Consider the following 25,212-nt stretch of genomic DNA (forward strand, 5'->3'; position numbering starts at 1 on the left):
AATGTAAAATCAAACGCCTGGCAGCAAAGAACTGGAATGACCTTCTGAAGACAGTAGCTGGTACCCTGGTGTCCTAGAAAGGAGCTCTGAAATGGTGGAATCTTGAAAAGAAATAGTTGAGTTCCAAATCTACCACCAGAAAAACGTGAAACAATTATTGCACAATTAAGGAGGAAATTGTAAAGTATAAGGGAGATACTAGTCACTATCACATATAATGCTGGGAAGGCATACAGTATGATGTTTCAGTTCTGGCGTCCAGCTGCAAAGCATGAAAAGGTACAGAAAATAACCACAAGAATCAGGCTTGAAAAACATCAGTGAATAAGTACGACATATTCAGCTTCTCTCAGAGAAGAGGTGATTTGATACTGATTTATAGGGAACTTCACAGGCTGCTAAGAACCATTCCCTTCAGTTCCAGGAGGACCTAAGAGATATTGTGATTTTAGACAAGCCCATTAAAAAAATGAGCAAAAATGTATATAATGTCTGTGTCATTGTATACTGGACTGGAACAGACAGCGTCCTATCTACAGATCCACCTGCCTTTCACGCAGCCAGGCACACCAGAGGGAGCATGAATGTCACCTTAAAACTTCTGAGCATTTTTGCAGTGAACGGAGTGAAATCACATTCTGTGATTCGGTGATTCTGTGAGTGAACGGCGCAGAGGGTCAACGCAGTCATTTCCACCTGGCATCTACTAGAATCACATACGTGTCCACAAACAAAATAGATTGCAAAGAGTTGCTTAAACAGAACCAGAAATACTGCTTCAAGAGAAGGAACAACCAACCCATCTTAAATAAAACTGACAGGTAAGAGAGATTCTGGCCAGCGCATGAGTTAAAGAGGGATTCAGACTGCAGGTTTGTAAATCGTTCTTTCTGGAGTTGAAGGTACAAATCCCAGCATGGGGAACCTGTCGCTACCTTGCACAACAGCGAGGTCAGGATGCGGATGGGAGACGGCACACTGAGTTCAAAGCAGCCAGGGAAAAAAAATGCCAAACCACATTTGCTTTCTTGCTAACAGACTGTAGCAAAACTGGGCTGAGGAGGAACAGCAAGGGGTAGAAGAAGGAGAAACAGCAGATGTTGCTAGTGCAGCTTTCCAAAAAGCTCAATACCAGCAACCGCTCGGTGTTTCCATCATCACACCTCAGCTCACTCTTTTAATTCCATCTCACCTGTCTTTGGCTTCTGATTTGCTCGTCTGTGCTTGAATAGGCTGCAATTTCCAGTGCTGCCCTCAATTCAAATGAGAACCCACAGCGATGTTAATCAGACCTGCATGGATGAATTGAGGGGACTGATGTTTTCATAACCGGAGCTCTTGAAAACACAGAAAGACCTGAACAGCAGACTGTGGTTTCCTCGGCACAGCCCTAGATAGAGAATATGCTAACATTTTCCAAACATGCATACTATTTACCGGAAAAAGGTTTGATCAAAGCTCCTTAAATTTGTGTCAAATTGATAAAGCAGTTCCAGCAAACACCTTCTCTTTTTTGTTTTTTTTTTTTTTTTTTTAAAACAGAATATTGCAATTTTTCCAAATAATTTTTCAAAATTGTCACTGGTTAGCAAACCAAGAAATTAATCGGTTCCACCATTCTAATTAATTGTATCATTTACATGATGTTTCCACACACCAACGTTAAGTCTTATTAGTTGCTTCTGAAGAAAATCCTCCTTCCAAGCAGCAGCAGATGAGAGCAGGCAGAGTCCTGCTGGGATAAAGACATTTTCCTGACAGGTCTGACTAAGGTCCCGCATGAAACAGAAGCCAACGGTGGAACAAGGCAGCAGAACTAAGTTTGCTTGGGCCGGTGGTTCTGAGTTTATTTCTCCTCGTTGTCTTAATTATGAAATTGCTACCGGAGCACAGTCAGTTAAAGGACTTAGGACTAAAAGGTCTCCACGGCACAACTGAGTTTTTTGTTCACTTTGTACAGCTCCTCACACAATATGATTTTTTTTTTCCCCATAGATAAAAATAAATACCATCAATCGAGTGCTCTGGGTTCTAAAAATTCCCTATTTTCCTCACTGGAACAATAGGCTAAATACAGGGGGAAGGAAGAAAACAAAAAAAAGGAATATATTTAAAGCCTAGAAGATGTTCACTGCAAAGCTACTGGTGCTTTGAAGAGGAGCAGGGTATGTAAAATTATGGAAACTAAGCAAATAGATGTTGCTCCCTTAATAAAGAACCGCAAAGTCAGATTTTCCTCAACTGTAGATAGCACACAAAAGACCAGGGAGAAAGGCTCATGTGATTTCATAAAAGGAGCCAGCACTCAACAATAATTCTTCCATCAAATAATCAAAATTAGCCTTCAGTTGTTAAAATTCTGCACAGACACAGGGGAAATTAGCTCTGACTTTCTGTTAATTTCTCTTTTCAGCTCTAAGCCCACCGGCTGCAGTTTAAGAATTCAGGTCACTAAATTCCTCTCTGAATTTGCATGTATTTGAAATAATCTCACTTTATTAGGCTGGCTTATGCCCTGGCCTGCTGTCCAAGTGACACATGGTGACTTCTTTCAGGTCTTCGCTTCTTATTATTCATCTTGGGTCACTATGTTGCCCCCGCATCCATCAGGGGATGGAGATTCTCCTTAGCCCTCCTCTCCTTGCTAGTATGTATGAAGGGAAACTAGCTGGAACAGAGATTTGAAAATAGTTCTTAACACCCAGTATATGTGCTCTTTTCCTGTTCAAGCCTGACTTTCTCTCGGCGGTAGGTTAACCCACACTGAACTGTATTAAATGGCATGTAAAGGTTTCTGCTCACAATTAAAGCAGCTTGTGGAAGCAAAGCCAAGCCAGCCGGATCACATCTAAGAGCAGCCACAGAGGAGTCTGGTGCACTTAACAAATTTGCCCTAGAAACTAATTCAGATTAACTTCCCTGAGAGCCTGGCTGTGTAAATACACTACAAGCTGGATGTGCAGCTCTCGAACCGCTGTGCAGTATTTGCTGTACGTGTGTTCTTGTGCCACGAGATGCACAAGGCAGCACCCGCCTGCACCTGCAGCTTCATTTCTCTCCCTAAAGCTGGATCAGCTGAACTTGGCTGGTACATTTAAAGTACAATATCCCCTTCTCCCCTGCAAGCCGATGTGGAATTATACCCACACACAGCGGTTTTATTGTGGGAAACCTAAATGCCATATTATAAGGGAAATAAATTTTACTGGGGAGGTTAGCTGAATCTGCTGTCTTATTACCCATCTTAACAAACAATAATGAGTTCAAAAATGTAAAATGGACAATTCTCTATCTTCCCAAGTGGAGGTCTTCCCTCCCTTACTGCTCAGGTCTGCCACTGATTGCTTCTCCTCTCCCATAAACCGAACAGACATCTTTCAAAATCTGTGGCATCTCCTTGAACAGACAGAACACAAACTTTAACTGGGCCAAAAGGCTGCAGGTCAAATGATACACAGTGAATAATGTTGTCTGATGAATCTCATGACAGTTAAACAAAACTTTATAAATTAAGTAAGCTCTTCACTTCCCCTCTATGCCCATCATACAGAGCTTTGCAGAAAAAAAAAAATAAACTGGATATATAGAGCTATCTAGAGCAAACTGTGGATATCCACGGATGGGTGTAAGAATGTGTAATTCTGGAGCGCCTGTGACGCCCTGGGCTGCACGGTGTCCTGGCTGTTACTTATGGCTGCAGACTGAAACCAAAGAGCTGCCTGCTCCTCCAATTCTCGTGTCTGCAGTCAGAGCTCCTGCGCTCCATCCTCAGCGCCTGCTGGAGCTGACAGCTGTGACGGGGACGCGCTCGGGCAGACACCGGCCACGCGAGCGCTGCTTCTCCGTCAGCTGCTCTGGTTGCAGATAGCTGCTGGGCCGCCTTCCAGGCAGAAAAGTCCCCTCAGTCTAGAGGTGTGGCTGGGAAACAGGCCCTACTTCATATAATTAAGGAGAGGGTTGAAAATTATTTTTAAAGGTGTTGGAATGGTAAAATGCCATCTGAACGGCTGTTTTATTTTGATGCAGATGCAAAGAGGCGTGGATGTGGCTGCCTGAATATAAAAGGAATCCATTAACTCGAGGGACCCATGGAGATGAGGCACAAATATACTTCATCTCCTACAACTCCCTCAACTCCCTCACTTTTCTTCTTGTCTCCCAGCAAATCAACTACCCCTTGGTAGCCCTGGTGACTCCTGCCTAGGAGACCAAACTGCCCAGAGAAGTTGCGCCCTGCAAGGTAGACATGGGATGGGATAAACTGATGTGATCAAGGTCATTTACAAACTCAAATACAGGTCTCCCTGGATCTCATCACCACCCTGCACTGTCCCTTCTGCTGGGGTGTCTTTGGCTTTATTTTCCTTCTAGAGTTTTGCATGAGAAATGGCACTTCATACTCAGGTGAACAGGGTTGCCGGTTCACCTTAATTAAGCTGAAGTAATCTGCATTCACGCACGGCTGGTGGGTTGCTGTCATCTTTCCTCAGGCTGAACAGCAAATACTCTGAATTTGGGCCTTTGCTTCCAAATAAAAACAACTTCAAATATTCCATTCCTGCTGAAGTCCAGGCTCCTGCCCTGCATACCTGTGCCAGTCAGCATTTCCAGGGCGGGATTCACCTGAGCTATTTTGGATAGTCACCTTAGGAGAAGACAAATCACACTCTAAAGGCCTTTTTCTCTCTGCTGACTATAAAAGTCAGATTCAGATCTCCACACTGCACCGTTGGAAATGATGGGAGAGGATTTCAAGTCAGAGGAATACACACGGCGGTACTTTGATTCCTCATAGTTATGTTTGTGGGTTATTCAAGCTATTAGAGCGGACACAACACTGGACAACCTGTGTTATCTCTTGTCAGCCACGGACACCCTCACCTGCTCAGTACCTGGATAATAAATAAGATTCCACCTCCTTAAAGGGCTGGACAGAGTTCAATGTGATTTGAAATACAGCTTTCTCCCAAAGCACACACACTCTACCATTGTTTACCTGGGCCATGGGAACTTGTATCTGTACATCACCTGCGCCTGTATCAGCAGACTCAAATAAGTATATACAGATATGTATACAGCCTTATCACAGAATCACAGAATCACAGAATGTCAGGGATTGGAAAGGACCTCAAAAGCTCATCCAGTCCAATCCCCCCGCCACAGCAGGAACACCCAGATGAGGTTACACAGGAAGGCGTCCAGGCGGGTTTTGAATATCTCCAGAGAAGGAGACTCCACAACCTCCCTGGGCAGCCTGGTCCAGTGTTCCGTCAGCCTCACTGAGCTTCTTCTCAAATTTAAGTGGAACCTCTTGTGTTCCAGCTTGAACCCATTACCCCTTGTCTTACTGTTGGTTGTCACTGAGAAGAGCCTGGCTCCATCCTCACGACACCCACCCTTTATATATTTATGGTCACCCCTCAGTCTCCTCCAAGCTCAAGAGCCCCAGCTCCTCAGCCTTTCCTCACATGGGAGATGCTCCACTCCCTTCAGCATCTTCGTGGCTGCGCTGGACTCTCTCCAGCAGTTCCCTGTCCTTCTTGAACTGAGGGGCCCAGAACTGGACACAATATTCCAGATGAGGTCTCACCAGGGCAGAGTAGAGGGGCAGGAGAACCTCTCTCGACCTACTGACCACCCCCCTTCTAATCCACCCCAGGTCCCATTGGCCTTCCTGGCCACAAGGGCCCAGTGCTGGCTCATGGTCATCCTGCTGTCCACCAGGACCCCCAGGTCCCTTCCCCCTATGCTGCTCTCTAATAGGTCATTCCCCAACCTATACTGGAACCTGGGGTTGTTCCTGCCCAGATGTAAGACTCTACATTTTCCCTTGTTATATTTCATTAAATTTTTCCCTGCCCAACTCTCCAGCCTGTCCAGATCTCATCTGACATGTGCAGCTCTTTGGGGGTTACTCACCTGCATACAGCAAACAAATTTGGGACTAGAATGCAGATAGAGTGTAAAATTTATGCTGAGTACTTATTGTTTAATTTACACACATTTCAGTCCGTTTCATTTATTCGGATGATCTTGCAAGGCTCCTGCCACACGGCAGCTAAGAAGCATTCAAAGACGGAGCTCCACCTGTGTTAGTTTTATTTTCCCTGTGGAAGAGACGAGGTGCTGAGGCACAGAGCAAAGGCACGACAAGGACAAAGAGAATTTGTGGCAGCGCTTGGCACAGATCCCGGCTCTTCTCATTCCCAGTTCAGCCAGCCCAAGGCAGGCCAGGCCTTCCTCTGAGGCAGCAGATCCCAGAGCGTTAGGCACGACCTAGACAAGCGGGGCTGCAAACCCAACAGGATTTCAATTGCCAAAGCATGATCACGAGCTGATAAACAGGGTGCCCAGTCAAAAAGTTTGGCAACAGCTATTCTTGTGGGTTTGCTTATATGATAAAGCTTTTCCAATTTCTACCACTATAATATCTACCTTGAACAGACACTCTTGTACTGCAACACTATTATATGATCATATTTGGAGACTGCTATTGTGCTGTCTTAGCTTTAGTTTTTTAGCATCTGCAATGCCTGGAGGAAGTGCAAGGCACTTTTAACCCTGGGTTAACTGCAACATATGCAAGTGGCATTCAAAGTGTATGCATTGCAAACTACGTGGTGAAAAATTCCTGTCAAAAATGAATAAATAACTTCCTCTGGCTTTAAGCATGCTCTGAGCTCTCACCAGCAACCTCGGCACGGATGGTAAGCAACTTTATGCCGCACATTTATGGTATTTATTACAGCACAATGAACAATAGACAATAATTGTCCCCCAATATTTTTTCAACGCATCAGTGAATTTTGACTCGACAATATTCACGACCCATATTGTATTTACTTTCAATGAACATTTAAGCGGTTGTGTTTTACAAGTGCGAACAGTTGTGAAAATCTAATTTTAAGCTTCAGTGGTCACTGAAAGCCAGTTTCAAAGCCAGTCAAGAACAGAACGATGTGACTTACGTAACTGGTGCATCACAAACTGGGCCGATTCACAAATGCTTGTCACACAAAGAATTACTCACTGGAGAACTGAACAAATACGACAAAGAATTTTACAGCTTGGTCAAGAACAAGAAAAAGAGGAAGATTCAGTCAGTGATAAAATGGTCATTAATCAGTGATCAGCCTAATTTTCTTGAGTCTCAGTCTTCAGGCCCGGAGCCCATCGAGCGTTAAGCGTGTGACGTTCTGCAGGTTGAGGAGTTACTCAGAGTCTGAAGTTACTCAGAGCGCAGAGTGAAGCAGGGACACAAACGTTTGTGGAATCCCAGCCTGTCAATCCATGCAGACTAATGCAGCTACTGCACTGCTCTTTCTGGATGGTGCACGCTTCGGGGGAAGGTGAAGAAATGCCTTATTTATAAAGACAAGGATTTCCATAGGATCTGCTAGTTTTAGTAGGGTGTGCATAACTCCCTCAGGTTATTTATGAAATTCCAGAGTGTTGGGCACAACAGAGTTGGAAGGTGCTATCAAGATGCTATTTTGCAATAGCAGAGGATGAGAGAACAGGCAGCTCTCAAATCTGATTGCCAGGGAAAAAGGGATTTTAAATGTACGACTCTGAAGGTCTCTGCATTTTATATGGCACAGGACTGATGCTGTCTCAGGTCAGCAGAATGGCAAAAGGAGGAGAGGACAGTGCCAGTGCTCTGCTCCAAAGGGCCTGTCATTCTAGTAGCTCCGTGTCACCTTCTGACCTTACACTGATATTTTGCTGCTGAGCGTAGAAGGGAATTTCTCCAAGGGGAAGAAGCATGCGAGGCTCTTCACGCTGGTTCAGAATTTTCCATTAATTTCAGTTGTGTGTGCAGTAGCACCCAAAGCAAAAGCCAAGGGGCACAGGACACCCTGCCCACCTGTATACACAGTCACAGAGAGCGTCAGACTAGGGTGCTGAGCAGCAGTGACCGTCTAAAGATGAAGAATTGGACATAAAGTCAAGCTGGCCCATCCCTGGTTGCGCCTGACATTACATTTTCTTAGGGCTTTGTACAGTCTAATTTAAATAAACCGAGTGATGGGACTATAGCCACTTACACTAGGGCCTCATTAGTGTGGGCTTTGCCAAATTCGACATATTTAGCTCATAACCTTTTCCTCAGGGGTCACACTTTCTGATTTGCAGCAGGTAATGAGATGCACAGAATACAGTGTTCCTGGCACGAAAAGCCCCAAAGGCACCGCACCCCTTGCTGGGATGCCAGCTTATTTCCTACCCCCTCACCCCATCATCCTCCTGCCCCTGCACTGTACTCAGACCCACGCTGACCTTTTTGAGTCTGAAAAGCGATGAAAATGCATGCGGTTTTAGGAGATGCAGAATAAGCAGCTAAAGGAGTTAGACTGGGACTCTGTGATGCTTGGTCCTCTGCTCTGCAAAGACCGCTTGCACAACCTTGTCACTTAATCTCTCTGTGTTAAACACCTCTGGTTATGACCAAGGGATAATATCCTTGGCTTTTCTATTTAGACAAAGATATTTGCAGCACAGGTGATTTCTCCCACAGACACAAGATCATCCTGGGATGGGTCACTATGAGCTAGAACAATCCAGTAATACTCTTTGGTTACCTGTGTTTACTTTGGGCTGTGGGAGGTTAGCTTTTTATCGATTGTTCCATGCCTCGTTCCATCAGGTGCCTATTTCTCCTGAATATATTTATAGTTGGGCTCTGATGGCCAGCTGGGCAGGTCCTCTGTGGTTGTGTTTGGTTGACAGCTTTGCACAAGAGTCTCTTTAGGATCAGAAAGCACCCAAAGCTTTCCCTTCCCTACAGCACTACCTGCTCCTCCAGCTGCTTGACAAATATGAACAGAAAAAAAAAAGGTCCCAAAAAGGAGCATTATGGTCTGCATTTCATTATGCATTGATATACCAGAGAAGAATCCTCTTCCTCATCAACGTCGCTGCCAGTTTTTGTCTTACAAAAAATTAATACCAACAACCACACCCCTGCAAAACCAGGTCACACTCTAACAAATACTCCAGTCCCCGTGCTGAGAGATTACTTCTGCCACAGAACACTTCAGTGAAATACTGGGGTTTGCTTGCAGGACTTTGCGCTCACAGCCTGGGCTGTTTTCTCTTGTACCTGAGAGGCTGTGGGTACTTACACATTCTGAGCTAAAATTCAAAATGCAGTGAATTCATCAGCACGGCCCTGATGGACTCAGATTGCAGATCTAGATTCTTCAAAAAGACCTCTTAGGAAGGCAAACAAATGAAAGCAGGAGCAGGCAGAAATGTGTAGGTGTGAGAGAAAAGGAGTGAGAAAGATGGGGATTTAAATGATTGTGAATGGGGCACCTTGCAGGAGCTGAAGTCAGGCAAGAAGAGACAGGCTGGAATCTCCTTCAGTTCACAACTCTGGCAAAGGAACTACGGACCTATGTGATCTTTGAGGTCCCTTCTAACCCAAACCATTCTATGATTCTATGGAGATGGGGTGCCAGGGCAGCAGGTAATGGGAAGGAGACCCTCACACCTTTTACTTACCAATTCTGTCCAGCCTGTCAAGAGCCACAGTTTCGAAAGCTCGCCGCATCATGGGATACTCCTCCAGCACCTCGTTGAAGTTGTCCACGGAGAGGGAGTAGAGCCGGCAGTAGGTATCAGCTCGCACGCTGGCTGTACGGCGGCCACGCGTCAGCAGGCAGATTTCTGGAATGAAAGACCCAGCCTGAGAACATGGGGACAGACACCGTCACCCCGTGACACAAGCCCTGGCACTGTCACACCCAGTCTCCTCACAAGCTGGACTCTACCTGCTCTCCCACTGAAAACATGAACAGCGGTAATATTCTGAATATGCAATAACATTTAAAAATACCAGGGGGCTCAGCTGTGGCAGCTGCTACACACAGTTGCACCCCGGGGATTCTGCTGATCTAATTAGCCAGTCAAGTTTTGTTATGGTGGATTATCAAAGATCCCATTCGTGCATTTCGAGTGGAGAAGCTGCCTTTCTCCAGCTCCTCATGGGCGTTGGGAGCAGAAGGTCAAGCTGTGCTCCCATTGAAGCCAATCCTCTCTCTAGATTTGTAGTATAGGCTCTGTGCTGACCCGTGGCTTTGGTGCTTGGCAGTAATTTTGATCCCCATGCCTGGAACATTTGTCTTTTCAAAGTTTGCGAAGTTTGTTGTAGACGTGCCACAAGCTTACAGATTGTCAGACTAAACTGAATTAGTGCTGCCTACTAATTCTCGGTGTATTTACACTGCAGTCAGCTACTCCTAGGAGGATGCTCAGCTGGATACAGACCAGAAAGCCCTTGATTTTACCATAAATGCCTGACTTGGGCACAGATGCTCCTTGAACACTCAGCGGAGAGCTCCTGAGGCTGCTTTCCTAAGGACACGATGCTTACGAGACCATGTTATCTTCGAATGTGTGTGTGGAGCTGTGTGTATGGTATCTAAAACACACTGAATGCCATCAGCAACTTTAATCAAATTGGTCAGAGTCAGGGTATCCTGAGTCCAACTCTGTAACTCTGAATCCCAGCAAACTGACCCAACTTACTAGGGACGTGCAGAATCCTTGTACTCCAGGTAGATGCAGAAAGGTTGTTTCAAAGGACCTAAGAGACTAAGAAGAGTGTAGGAAATGCACGATAGGGATTTTTTAAAAGAGAAGAGGCCTTACAGAAGGGAAGGAAAGGCAGGTTTCATTCTGCCCCCTCTCAGTAGGCCATTAACTGTGGTGCATTCAGTGCTTGTACTGAAACATGCACCTACCAGAGACCTGTCTTGGGCTGTCAGTGAGGTCTCTGCAGGGCTTGGGTGGGTGCCTCTGTGTTACTCAGAAGAGCAATATCCTAAATCTTGTTTCATAGGCTTTTCTGACCTGACTGTTCCAGAGGTCTGCTGCTGATACATTACGCCTGCCTGCTGACCTTCACGACATTTTGCTCAGCCACAGGCTGGGGAGATGATGGGCTATGTTTTTTCCTCCAAGTTTCTACAGTACCTCATATGATAGATGCCAGACAGCAGGACTAGGCAACACTATAAATGTGCCTGGAGAATTGAGAACGCTCTATTTTTTTTCTGTAGGTTCTCAGTTTCACAGACCTGTTAATTTGCTTGGGGCAAAAAGAAATGAATCAACAAGAACTAAGTTCCCCTTCTCTGTTTTGTTATCATTTATTATCTAGACTCCTGTACCGCCCATGAGTCCGAGTCATCTCTCATTGCACAATTTACTATATGGGAAGCTGCAAGACAGGTGAGAAGAACAGAGGGTCGAGGAAGAGGTTCCTGTGATATCAGTTCCACATGTTGCCATCCTTGCACGCCCAGGACAAGTTAAGGAATATATGAACAACAGCAGTGGGGGTTCCTGTGGGTGATGGACCAACACGCACCTCCAAAGTAGGAGCCATCTGCCAGCTTGGTCTCCTTGTTGCCTTTGGTGAGGACGCTCACCACGCCGTGCTGGATGAAGTACATCTTCTTGCCAATGGTGCCCTCCCGGATGATGTAATCCCCCGGCTGAAACACCTCGAACCGCAACTTGGTCAACATGGACGTCACAAAGTTGGGATCTGCATTGGCAAAGAGGGGCATGGAGGCAACCAGCTTCCGGCAGTTGAAGTTTATGATTTCCTGACCACAAAGTGAGTGCAAAAGAGAGACAGAGAGAGAAAGAGAGAGAGGGAGGAAAGGTGGGACAGGGAGCAGAAAAGACACACATATATTCAGTCAACATCTAATAACGTATGAAGATCCCCCATTTGACCTGTACATTAGAAAGTTAAAAATAACAAAAAAAGACGCTGTTCCCCTAGTCTGGCTCCCCCGAGCACGGGCTGGAGTGGGCCTCTTGATGCTCAGAGTGTTTAGCAGCACGAGCTGAAGCTGATAGCTTGACACCACGCTTCACTGCTTCCATTCATCTGCTTTCTCTTTGAGCAGGGACAATACTCCCCAACCTCCCAAACAGACACAATATACCTCTTTCTGCAGGAAACCTTGAACTGCGAGAGAGGTGCATAGCCTCGGTGAAACACTGAATGAAAAAGCCCAGGGCTCCTCTCTGGGAAAATGTCATAACTCACCTTGGCAGCCCTATGTTCTCTGTTGCCCTTCCTTGTCAATGAGATATTAAACAGCACAAATGCGGCGAGGCTCTCAGAGAAAGAATTATCCTGAGCAGCTGCGGACAGTGTCAAGGGAGGGGAGGGAGAGGTGCCCACCAGTCACTGGGGCATGGGCTGGATCATCAGCCTCGCAGGAAGAAAACCCAATTCAGCTGTTCAGCTGTCATAGAGCAGACAGGGACTGTGCCTCCTCCTGTGGCCTGGTGTCACTCGGAGGGTGCAACAGCACTTTCTGCTGCACAGGAGCTGCTCTGTGCTGTGTCAGCTCAGACTCTGAAAGCAGCAGAAAGTGGTATCGAGTAAATCACCTCAGCACAACACCTTCCAGCCAAGCAAGGAAGGAGCATCTGTGCAGGAAGAAAGAGGGCTGGGGAAGCAGGTGCCTCCTCCTCACCGGGGTCCTTTTCACGGTTGCTCTTTGAGACTCTGGCAGAACTATTTTAAAATACAGCTGGTAGATCCTCAGTTCCTTCTCCCTCCCATGGAAGTACATTACCCAGGGAGGGGGAAGACAGGAGGAAGACTGCTTCTAGTGCTCGTGGGTAACATATTAAAGGCATATATTAGGGAGAACCTGCATTGTTGGCTTTGGCTGGGGAAAGGGGTTTTCTGTAGAGACTCCTTTCAAGTGTGGGCCCTGCTCCTCCTTTCCTTTGACCCTACATGCTGGTACGGATGATGGATGAGGCACAGATGAGGCCAGCACACTGCATAGAGGTTTATATAAATATATGAGCTATAGGTAACGTTAGGGAGCATGCAGTGGGAGCTCACTGAGATGCCGTGGTGCATTTTTGCGTGGGGAGAGAAGTGTGAGGTAACAGCAAGGCACTTTGAGAAAGGGGATGACGTGGCCAGACATCACCACGGCCTCAAAAGGTGCCCAGATGTATTAATAGCTGTTCGCATGACTAGTGGGTGTCAGGACCTGCACACTGTAGCCCCCATGGCCTTTATGTCAGACAGCACTTGTGCTGCAGCAATTCGCAGACTCAGGCAGGAGTCCTGCAAATGCCAAAGGCCTGGATTTCTCTCTCCACAGTGGTGGCTTCTGCCGTGACCAAGGGAATCCCAGACATACACCAGTGGGTGGTACAGTCACTCCCTTTGAATGAACATAGCCAAGCTGTGCACCATGTTCCTCTCGGCCTTGCTCTCCCAGAAAGTTACACCAAGAAGAACAGGCACAGTCTCAAGAAAAATGGGGCCTTTATGGCTGTTCAGACACCTGTCTGCTGGGCATGACACTAAAGCAAAGCACTGGGACAGGACACTGCGCACCGGGAACTCCACAGCTGCCAAAGACGACAGCAACAAGCGCTGCCGTTCACCACCCTCTCCTCACCTCGCGGAGAGGCTCGCTCAGCTCCCCCAGGATGCTCTCCTCATCAAACATCTTCCCCTGGTAGCGGTGCTCGTAGTAATCGTGGATGCGCTGCCGCATGTCTGCGGGGAGCTTGTGGAAGGACATATACTGCTCCACTTGTTTGTACTGCACGGGGGAGAGAGGAAGAGAAGGAGTTACCAGGACATGCAACAAACGGTGCCCACTCATGGACAAGCACATGGCAGACTGTACCCATACCTGCTTCCTTCACATTAAGCCAGGCCTAGGCAGATAAATCTGGTGCAGAAGACTGTCTGAACACAAGGGGAGTTTGCAGACACCTTTGCTATATTTCCCAAATGGCTGCCCCATGTTTTAACTTTCGAATTTCTCCTCAGCCAGTTACACAGAGGTGACAACTCTTCATTCCCTGGTGCTGAGCAGGATGTGTGACCAGTGAGGCCTCAGCCAAGCCCAGGTACCCACGGTACCAGGGGCTGTACAGAACAGCAGAACACAGTTCTGCCTTGGATGTTCACCGGCACAAACTGAAGGACACACATAGAAATCTGACGGTTATTCAGTTGAAGCTGCAGCACACACAGCCTGCGTTTCCTCCTCTGTGGTCTCGTCTGTGCCAGCTACGATGGCACCTTTGCTCTCCCACTTAGGGCTGCACAGGTGCAGATTTTCTTCACCTATTGCCCCATGCACATGTGCTATCAAACCTGTCTGTATTTTTACCTAATGTTTTACACTTCCATCACGTCATTTAGAGCGGAATATAAAGGCACATTGACAGATGCCAGAGCAGTATTTGGGGCTGAATGGTGCTTTCTATTAGCAAATGACACTTCCTCAAGGGCACAGGACTGTAAATGGGTCCACTTGCCTTGAAGGTGCTGCAGGGACACGGGGCGTGCATTGCAACGGCCATGCTCCCTCCCAGTGTCCCAGCAGTACCCAAAATGATCCTAAGCATGTAAATAATGCAGACAAAAGCACTATGCTCCCCCTTTTCCATACTTCTTTCCCCTCTTTTGTGTCTCTGAATGTCCCTTTACTGCAGCTTGTGCTGAAGAGCCTAATTACCAAACTTTTGCTCGTTACAGACCTCCCCTGCACACATCAGTGTCACTCTGCTCTCTGTACAGTCTGTGCTGGCGCTGCCTTGCATGCTAACAACTTGATCTGCACCAGAGACGAGAAGGAATTACTCTAAGAAGCCAAGGTGGCAGAGGGGACACTCGGGGTTTCCTGGCATTTCCAGAGCTTTTTGTCTGTAGCTAGCAGCAGAGGAGCCGGCTGTAAATATGCATGATGACTACAGCATGATCAAAGTCAAGCGAGTCACCGCCTCCCCACGGGCAGCCAGGCAGAGAATCGGCAATGAGCGTTGCACTCGATGAGCAGGATTGCTGAGGTTCCGTGCCAGCTGCTGCACAGTCTGCAGCAGCGAGTGAGGAAGATGAAGGGAGCAGAAACCAACACCTCACATGGGGACAACTCACTGGGTGGAGCCCATCGAGGATTTTGCAGGTTACGTTCTTAAATGCAGAAAGTTTAGGGCCTTGCTTGGCTCAGATGCCTAAACACAGATGTCTATTGCCACTGGAGATGCACTGCAGCATTTGAGACATATGTAGGACCTAGCAAATTAGACATCATACATCCACTCATTATGGAAAACAAAATCATTAGGCCCCAGCTTTTGCCAACTCGCTTTTATTAAATTTATCCTAAATCCACACACAGTTCTGCTTGGTTTAATGACACATTTTTGTTGAATAAATTATTTGCCAAAAAAATCACCTCATACTCTCAGATTTAGCCATGTCTTGATTTGGACCACTGACGAGCGTCACAAGATGCTCCTCATCGCCTGCTGCCAGTCACCTGCCCACTGCCCCTCTTCTTCCCACCACAAGCACTTGCTATCAATCTTCAACTGACCTTTGCTTCTTGGGAAAAATACTCGCAGCCTCTCAGATTCACAAGCACAGGGTGGATGGGGCGACTCAGGCTCTTTGCTTATTCACTACTGTACATAGATGTATTGCTTTGTAACAAAGAGTAATAAATTACTGCTCTGCAAAGTCCTCAGGGCTTGTCAGATTCTCCTACAATCACTGTCCCTAAATAGAGCTCAGAGTAAAAACAGGACAAGTTTCCTTCACCAGAAACTGAAAGCAAAGGAGTAACAGTGACTGTGTGGTGAACATCAACAGCAGAGCGCATGGGGATTAAAGACTTTGCCTGCTAACCCTGAATTTACAGGTCTTCCTTTTCCAACCGAAGCCCTGATACCGTGCAGACCTGGCACTCTCCAAAGCCCCTTCATGCCCCTCTGAGTGCTCTTCAGAGGTGGCCAGCACTAACCTCACAGCCCCTCTTGCCTCCTTTCTCCCTTGCACTTGTCTTGCTACCCATCTCCATCCATGTCCTCAGTCTGACCCATGCTCAGAGGAATGCACAGAGATTAGCGGCCTCTCTGAGTTCTGCTAAAAAGACTCATTTAGGAATTATTTCAGTCTCTCTGAAGACAATTGAGTCCATTTAAATCCTAACTCATTTTCTTAAGTCTGTTTTTCCTCAAACAAACCCTCGAAGGAGGTATTAATCTATCAGAAGGGAATCATTTAGCTGAGTACTTCTCCTTCTATAACTGGCCACTTTCCCCAGCTGTCTCACCACTCCCCTCCCCTTCCACCAAAGCTCAGACCATTCACAGTCCAAAGGGAACTAAATATTTTTAACTTCATCCATGCCCTCAATCTCTGTCACGAATCCTTCTCTCTCTGGCAGTCTGAAAAGGCTGGACTATTTCCGTGCCCTGCTTCTGAATATTAAAAAGATCCTGCATCTGAGCAGAGCTGCTCTCATCCCAGTCCTAGCACCAACACCTCTTTGCATCCTCTTTCGGTCCACACACATCACTGTTCAGAGCTTGATTTCCATTTTTGCATCTCAGTTTGTTCAAACACACTTAGATACTTTCACAGTATGAGCACACACATGTAACCTACTGTAACTAAGGCCCTTGGGATGCTTGTCTCCCTCCATCCAAAAATAAATATGCATTTCCTACACAGAGCTGTACTGCTTGCACCCTTCCAGAAAGAGGCTGAAATCACCGTGAGACAGTGTTTCATCTCGGTCAGGGGCTTCAAATCTGGACATCACAGAAGTCAACAGAGATGCACTTGCGTAAGAAAAAGGAGAATCAAGCAGGGTAACGCATTTTGAATTCAGTACAAAATTAAGAGGCTCTAACAGTATTTCAAAAGCTGGTAGTATATATCCTGTGAGACTGGATTAAGATCCACATAGGCAGCCATGATATACAATGCTGTGGCTCTCTCGTGTGGATTAATGCTTCATAGGGGCAAAGATCAAGTAATGAGATTCACCAGATGGAGTGTCCTGATGGGGCACAGTTGCATCTTTGTTTTATTTCCTCTGAGCTATGATTAGGAGTAAACCAGTGCTGCAATGTCAGCTCCCCAGCATTTAGTAATCATCAAAAACAAATAGATGCTGAGTTCTGTTTTTTGTCTTCTAAACCATTCATATTCTCATCCTCAGGATTTGTTCTACAACCAGGAGATCTCCACCTCACTCAAAATGATCAAGACACATGTTCTCATGGAGACAAATGCTTCCAGGAGTGAGCAGTTTATGGGAAGAAAAGTGAACTTTTCTAACACAAAACCATGCTGACATTGCTGGGGCGATCTTTGTTGGTCTCCCTATACAGAGCTCCATGCTTGGAGCATATTTAGTGTCAGATCTTGCTTACAGAATTTTGCCCTTTTCCTGAAGTTTTGCTCAGAACTGTAAGCGGCGCAGGCTATCACAATTTATCCCACGCCAACACTCAGAACGCAGTTGGCTCTACACCCATACTCATGTTCATGAGCACTGTCCTGCTGTTTTCCAACAAGAATATAGACATTCATCACATTAAATGTGCACATGGCCATCTTCTCCACAGCAATAGGGAAGTGATTGAGAGGAGCTGTACTCAGACATATGCTGTCCCTTCTATGGCCTCCGGCCGCCAGGCAGCAAGAAGCTGGGCTTACAGCTGGATTCCTTACAGGGGGAACCCGAGGAAACTCTTAGATGAAGCAGTAAGTGCACAAGAGCTGGGGCGACTGCACGAGGGGAGAGCTGATGGGGGAACTGGGGATTATTTCAGTACCAAGTCAAGCAGAACAAGTCTGACCACATCTAGCACAGCACCAAAGATTATCAGTGCTGCTTTTGCTTTTTGATTAATGAGCTAAATTTAAACCCACATCCATCTACTCCACAGCTTTGCAAGCTATTCGATAGCTACCTCCATTCTGCAAAAAACTTTATGTAATGTCCTGGTTCTCAGTTCTTCCAAGACTGGGTTCATTTGTGTACCAGGGCACTATCTTGATTTGGAACAGGAGGATGATTTTTAAGTGCTGCATATTACATGCTGAAAAACATGGAACATGTTTACCCTTACTGCAGTGATCTCTTCAGAAATTATAATACCTTTCCTAGAATCAGGTTCTTTATCTCTTGCTTTGTTACGAAGACCACAGACACCAGCAGAAAATTCTTAGAGCTTTTTCTCCACTTCCCATACAACATTCCTTACATTGGGGATGGCTGTACCGATCAGCCGCCGTGGCTGCTGTTAATCAGCACCTATTCAGGCAAGGATTGTGCTGCAGACAATCCCATTTCTGGGCTGTGAGATGTCAACAGACTGAGCAGGGTCAATGATGAGCCTGATGAAACAGTTGTTTACTCCCTCCCATGTGGCTGCAGCGGCCACGGCGCAAGCCAGGGAACCCACCACGGGCGACGGTGCCATCCAGCACACGGCGCTGAGCTTGCACTATGTATGATGTACAAACCCGTACGTCGCAGCTACAGAGATGGCTTGTTTTCCAGGAGAAGCTCCAGCCTGGGAAAGGCACCCGAGGAGAACGCTTTGCTAGGCTGGAGAGGCCACATCCCGGTGTGAGTCAGTAGTTCAGCACAGGAAACTTTCGGACCTGCTCAATGAACTTTTTATTATTCATTAAGCACCATGAAACATCACAGGGTGGTTTGGAGATGTCAGGTCTTGTCACTGGATCCACATATTTGGAGGCGCGATGGGGATAAAGAGATCAACGTCACGTTCATCAGAAGGGCAGAAAGAGCGAGATGAGGTAAAATCTGCTACCAGACAAAGGCTGGGATGGGGCAAAGCGAACAGTGAGTCTGTGCAATTTGCAATCAGCATTGCTGGGAGCAGCTTTCTACCAGGAGAGACAGCTCAGCAGGGAGCCTGAGCTCTTCGCATTATGATGTATTTCTTCATTTATTTACAGTCTAAGTGCCAAAATGAATTTCAAAACTGATAATGAAGTTTGAAATCCCACACTGGGATGCGACGAACTGCTGAGGCGCCGGCCCTTTCCCTCCCGTGACAACACAGGCAGTGCTCGCACGCGCACAAACACACCGCTCGAAGAACACAACGGTCTGCCTTCCACTCGCAGAAATAAGACGTCAAAATCCCACCTATCATCACAGCATCTCAGATACAGCAAACCAAGACGAATCTCTGGCGTAAACCTGCTGACAGAAGGCAACCTACCTGGCGGTTTCATTTTTCTTTCTGTAAAGATGCTGCAATGTTGCTGACTCCTTCCTTGCATTGTTCGTGTAAGCACGGAGCGGGTACTGCGTGTTCCTCTGCACCTCAGGGCAGCCATACGTTCCATATAGGCACTGCCGCCCGTAAAACGGACACACACACCCCTGGGCACTGAAGTGTCTGCTCTAAGTGCTGACTGATCACCACCGCACCCATATCTAGAAAATGTGTTTTACAGTGGGGCTTCCCTCTAACACATGGCTAAACAGTTTCAAGAAAACATTCACCACTGAAATATTCCTGCAAGAATAAAAACTACTCAACCCCAGATTAGTTAAGACTATAAAGGGAAGGCAATTTGCACTGCAAGATGTTTTTAAAAGAAACCATTAGGTATTTCTTTCAGAAAACATTTGCATTTACAACCAGCCCAGGATTCTTTCATGAAAAGGATTAAATAACCTTAAAACGATTGACACAAACTTCTGATTTTTTCGTTGAGTTGAAGTGAACGAATCATTATTTATACTACCCCATTACCTATTTCTTACAAACACTCTAAAATCGAGATGTAATTGTGGTACCTGGAAAAGGAGGGCTGCCTTGCGTGCACAATCCTGAGCCAGCCGTTCGCACTGAATCCTGACGGCTCACTGCCTGAAAGCACCTGGGGACTTTAAATCAGAGTCAAAGGAAGATCTAAGTTGGAAGGAACCTCTGGGGGGTCATCTGGTTCGAATCCCCACTCAAAGGAGGACCGGCTTACGTCAGGTTGCAATTATCACATGTGGGTGGGTATGCAGAGAAGATGGGGATGGGGGACCCTCTATTATTCCAGCCATTTAGGGGGGAAGTTGGACCCCTCCTGTAAAATTAAGCTGGATCTAACCTTGCTCCTTTCACTTGCTGACTCTGGGCTGCAAACCAGCCAGAAAATCCAGTCCTGCTTACAGAAGAAACTACGCAGAGGCACTGCTGAGCCAGCAAGCCCAGTGCTCAGCACAGGCCCTTCTAGACACAATCAATACAACATATTATTTATTAGCCTTGTTAGCAACCCCAAATGCTTTGCCGGACAGTAACATGGGACATAATAGTACTCAAGGCCATCTCTTAACAGACTGAGGTAACACACAACTAGTGTGCAGTCACAAAAGGATAAAGCAAGGTACTCCAAACTTTTTCCAACTGGGATATGTAATTAAATTTCGCATTTGATTAAATTTTCCAGGCACCTTTAATTTCTGGAGTGCTGCGCACTCCCTCCCCTCTCCTTCACACATATCACTAGAAAAGTAAGGGAGCTTTGCAGCTTTCCTGACATGCAGAACTGAGATGTTAGCTCAGGAGGGGACTTCTATATAAGCCCTTTGAACTCTAAGAACCTGGGAATGCCACCTGAGAACCTACAGACATTGGTGACCAATCATCTTGGGAACGGCACTTCAAATCCTGGCCAGAGTGGTAATGAACATGAAATTTCCCAGCTGACAGGTTTGTGGCAGAGTAGGTGTGGGAGTAATGGGAGTTTTGGCCCAACTTCACATTAACAGAGCAGCTGACGCTGGTTATCTTAATGTATCTGCGCGGTGTCGTCCCCAAGGTAGCACTGGCTAAGCCAACCCTGGAGCCACAACAATTAATATCACTTTGGTACAGTGCTGTGCTTGGGTTAATTAGCTGTGCTTAAATGAGGGGTGGAGGGGGGCTAATAAGCAAGGGCATGTTGCCAGGGTAATGTGATTATACTGTACCCAGGACCCCAGCTAGGAGCTCTGCACCGAATTCCCTGTGCACCTTCATTTGGAGGCAGTTCAGAACACGAACTGCATAGTAAACCAGCCTGAAATCAAACTTTGGGCCCCCACAGCACCCTGTAGCAGTGAGCACCACACTTTATAATTACATATGATTAAAAAAAATCGCTCCTTAAATCTGTTGCCTAGTAAGACTCTCTACCGCTAGTCTCCAAAAAAGGGCAGGGACTACCTAAGCCCAGAAGACAGATCCTCAGCTCAGTGTAGTAGGCAATGTCTCACTTACCCTCTAGCAAATACTGGTCTAACATTTGCTTTGTCATCCAACAGAGATTGAACGTTCCAGTTGTCATGCTTTGGCCTTCACAGTTACTAAATTTTCCCCAATTACTCTTTCTTGAATTCAAGCTGATGACAGAAGGGCTGAAATGCTGATAGTCGGCCAGTAAAGTGCTTTTTTTGCTTAGACAGCCAGCCCATGGGATAAAACTGTGGCAAGAAGGACTGTGCTGATGGCTAAGCAGGGCTGTTTTAGGAACCGAGAGCTGTAATTAGAGTTACCTGCTCGCCCCCTTGCCACTGTGCTGCAGCAGGTGCTTCTTCATAATATTGACAAGTGAATATGCAAGTGTCTACCCAGTTTCAATATATATTTTAAGAACAAGAGGCACTGACTGGATCGTTCAGGAAGAAGGAGGAGCTGGGGAATGAATGTGGAGCACAGAGAGCTTGAGCGAATGCCAGTGTAGCAGACAGATCTCGAGGAGAGATGAGGCTCTGGAAGGAGAGATTACAGCTTTCCTGGGCTCTGTGGTGCTGACAGCAGCAATTCCTACCTCTCATCAGTCATTCTTCTGTATGTACCTGGGAAGATAAGGCGGGAGAGCCGAGCCTCTCTGCAGGATGCCCAGCACTGCCTGCGTCCTGCTGGGATGAGAGAGCGAAGCCCAGAGTCTCTCTGCTTTGTTCCAGGGAGCATGGCTGCAGTAAACAGAATAATCACCGCTCCCCAAAGCCTCGAGGTTACTGAGTCTGCTGGGGAGGCTGAGTGTGTGTGTGTGTGGTGACTTGACATAAATATTAATCCAGGATTAGAGAAAGAAATTAACAGGGGAACCTGCAAAAACCATGCAAATAACTTGCATATCAGCCTAGTTTATCCAGCTCCTGAGTAGGAAACACTCCTTCTCTCTTGTGAGGCAGAGTTACTGCAGGTTGTAGGGTAATTTTGCAGTCAATTATGAACTTACATGTTATGACTTGAGCTAATCCAAGAATAGCTGTGAAGGGCCCTGCGCCTCTGCTCTTGCTTCTGGACCTGCTCCCCCAGCACCCTGCACTCTGGCACTCACTGAACTCTACAGTAAGATAATCCAATCCACTAACCTGGCAGAAAACTAACTCGGAATAAGCAAATCAGTGCAGTAAAGGTCTGAGAAGTATGAAAGGTGGTGCATAAGAATGAAGAACAGCAGCAGGGAGCACTGGGTGAGAACAGATACGTGAGGCTTCCCCTCCGCTCAGAGCTGTCAGATCAATTCAGTTATAACACGGAACTGCACAACGTGACTTCGGGAAATTTTTCGATTTGAATCCTTGTAGTAATATTGACTCACATGTAAGCAATAGAAACCAGTCATGGCTGCAAAGATATTTCGGAGTTAGACACCAGACCGAGGTTAAGAGAGAAGAGTCAGGTCCTGATCCTGCCATTGACTCTCTCTGTGACCACAGGCAAGTAATGTAGGGCATAACACACTCAGTAATGCAAGACGGGACAGACAGGTCCCTCCTAACTTTGCCTCTGGGACTGGAAATAAAACAGTCACTTCAGAGTGCCAGATCTAAAGAGCTGTTGTGATTCAGAGCTTTTTAAGTGAGGCTCAGAGACAGACTTACACGATGGCTGTGCCCCTGGCAGTGCCTGAGCTGGTGTGAATGCTCTGGGCCACACGGGACCCTCCACTCGTACTCAGAAACCTCGGCACTACACCGTCTCGGAGGGTGCAAGTTCTCTCTCCAAATTCTCCAGGCGTCCTACCACCCCACTGATCCTACACGGCTTCCCTGCCTTGCAAAAACCAGCAGAGCATGAAGTCAGATGCTACAGGAGGAGATCTGGAGAGGGCAGGGATTGAATGTCCAAATGTTCAATAAATCCACCTCCGAGTGAGACAAGCCTGCTGCTGAAGCCAACAGACAACACATCTTGGCTTTTATTCCTCTTCTCAAAAGCCCTGTTTGTACAAGTGAAGAACAAGTTGGTTTGGCAGAGATCTAGACAATCCGAGACTTCACCACAAACTTACTCCTGAACCTTGTCATGACAGTTACACAAAGCAAAGCCTGTCAGTACAGTTCCTGCCCGGGTATTTTGTTATTTCTGCTGTTCCTCTCCCTCCCTGCTGTCTCCCCTTTCTTTGGCTGCTCCCAGAACAGCTGCTAAAGTCTCTGTAGGCTGAGCCTCTGCTGAGCCCTGTTTGCAGCCCAAAGCTGTACTCAGCAGAGGTCTCTAAACTACTGTCTGCTTCTACCAATCGACCTCCAAACTTGTTGAGATTCTTTGCTTATAATATGCTTCAACAGACACATTGTCCCCTGAGGACCGAACTAAATTGAGTTGCAGGGCTGCAAATCACAAAGCAGCCTCATTTTAATCATGGCTATTCAAGTGCTAAGGAATGCAGAGAGTAAATACATATTTGTTTTGAGACCATCATTTGTCCCATTTGCAAGAGGAATGTGAACATACTCAATCCCTGAGGCTTTACTCCTAGGAGAATACCTTGGGAAATGAACCTGCTATAACACTACAGATGAAATACACCCTTTGTTACACCTTCTACCCACTGCTTTTGGCACAAAGCTTTTCTCCCGGATCTGTTAATCCTCTCATTCACATCTCCACATTCTAAGGAGGCTTTAACATTTCAGGCTTCGACCACCCCTGCCGCAGTCCCTACCGGTGACTGATTTCCCTGAGCACTGACTGGAGTCCAACTTCCAGGGTCAAGTTCTGCCCTTGTCTGGGGACCTGGCTTGGGAAAAAAAATCACCGTGTCCAGTCCTGCAGGTGTAAACTTGGCTGCAGCCTGGCTGACCAGGTGGCTGGATGTGCAAATCAGTCCTTGACTTCTCTGCCACTTCAAACACATTTGAATAAGTGCTCTGCACACACAGATTTGATCGGCTTGTGTCCCTAGTGCTGCAGTGTCCTTCTCTTTGGCATGCCTTGCTCTCAATTAGCATTAGTCCAGCCAGCCTGTTACACAATGGTAAAACTCTATACAAAGCCCAGGGCTCTAGTTGCATCCCAATCCTCCACACTTCTTCTCCTGGACTTCTTCCCTCTTTTACCTTTAGCTGTGGTTTGAGATCTTCCCTATTCTCAAAGCATGACTCCGCCTCTGATTCTCCCTGGCCTACTGCAGGGTCTTTCTGCAGCTCAGCGTTGTCATCTCCACATCTCAAACCTGTTCCTAGGCCATCTAACAAATCCTTTCTCCCACCGTCCCGCCCCCGAACTTCAAATTTCATCTAGCCACAGTTTACCTACTTGAACAACAGCTACCCCTTTCACCTAACTGCACCTGGCAGGATCAGAATAGGGCTAGCACCTAATTCTTCCTCTTCTTAATCTTCAGATCAAATGCAGGCCTACAGGTTGAACCAGATATTGAAGACAGAAGTTTTTGCTTGTCTGTGTCCTAGAGGGAAAAATATCATCGCACCAGCAGCCCCTTTGCTTGAGATAACTAAATGTCTTTGTGCAGACAGCAACACACTGGCGGCATGGAAAGAGGGAAGGAATCGATGCAGCTCCAGGAGTTGTCCCTCATCGGCTGAATCACGGTGACTGTTTGCCCCTTATCGTATAAATTCACGGCATTGCCTTAAACCCACCACCAGCAGTTCCTGCCGCTGCAGCGGTAACCCGATCAGTTGTGACATTTCTGTCAGTGCCCTACATTATGCAATTCAACAACCGTGCAACTAATTCAATAGCTACCTGGGGAACCTGTTCGGTGCTCCTGAGCTTCAATCTGTGCTTTGAAGTTTGTTACGTAGTTTCACCCACGAGCACCAAAGTAAATAATTTGGATAGTTTTAAAGAAAGTACTTGCTAAACAAAAGCTGCACATTCTGGAACGTTCACGTGGGATTTGAAACAAGATCTTGGAAAGTAAAAAGTGTTTTACAATTTTAGATACCAGTGACAGTGATAAGGTTGATCTAAAAAGACAGCTTGCCCTGCTATTATTCATCTAATCTTGCATCTACTTCCTCCTAAGGGTCTGCTTGGGTGCATGGATGGGTATGAATTCCCAATCAACAAAGACACGGCACCTTCGACCTCTTGCATGGCTCACTCACAACTCTGGCTTCC

The 25,212-nt window shown here is 46.6% G+C and overlaps 1 protein-coding gene across 1 annotated transcript in view; it reads right to left on the reverse strand.

Annotated features, from left to right (window-relative positions):
• Positions 1 to 25,212, reverse strand: part of HCN4 (hyperpolarization activated cyclic nucleotide gated potassium channel 4) — a 93,513-nt gene that overhangs the window by 3,449 nt on the left and 64,852 nt on the right. Inside the window, exons 5-7 of the mRNA XM_065641697.1 lie at positions 13,458 to 13,604; positions 11,378 to 11,618; positions 9,508 to 9,672 (exon numbers count right to left, since the gene is read on the reverse strand). Coding sequence (XP_065497769.1) covers positions 9,508 to 9,672; positions 11,378 to 11,618; positions 13,458 to 13,604 — 553 coding nt within the window. The remainder of the gene's footprint in view (positions 1 to 9,507; positions 9,673 to 11,377; positions 11,619 to 13,457; positions 13,605 to 25,212) is intronic.

This window comes from Caloenas nicobarica, chromosome 10, assembly GCF_036013445.1.
Source record: "Caloenas nicobarica isolate bCalNic1 chromosome 10, bCalNic1.hap1, whole genome shotgun sequence".
Taxonomy (NCBI): domain Eukaryota; kingdom Metazoa; phylum Chordata; class Aves; order Columbiformes; family Columbidae; genus Caloenas; species Caloenas nicobarica.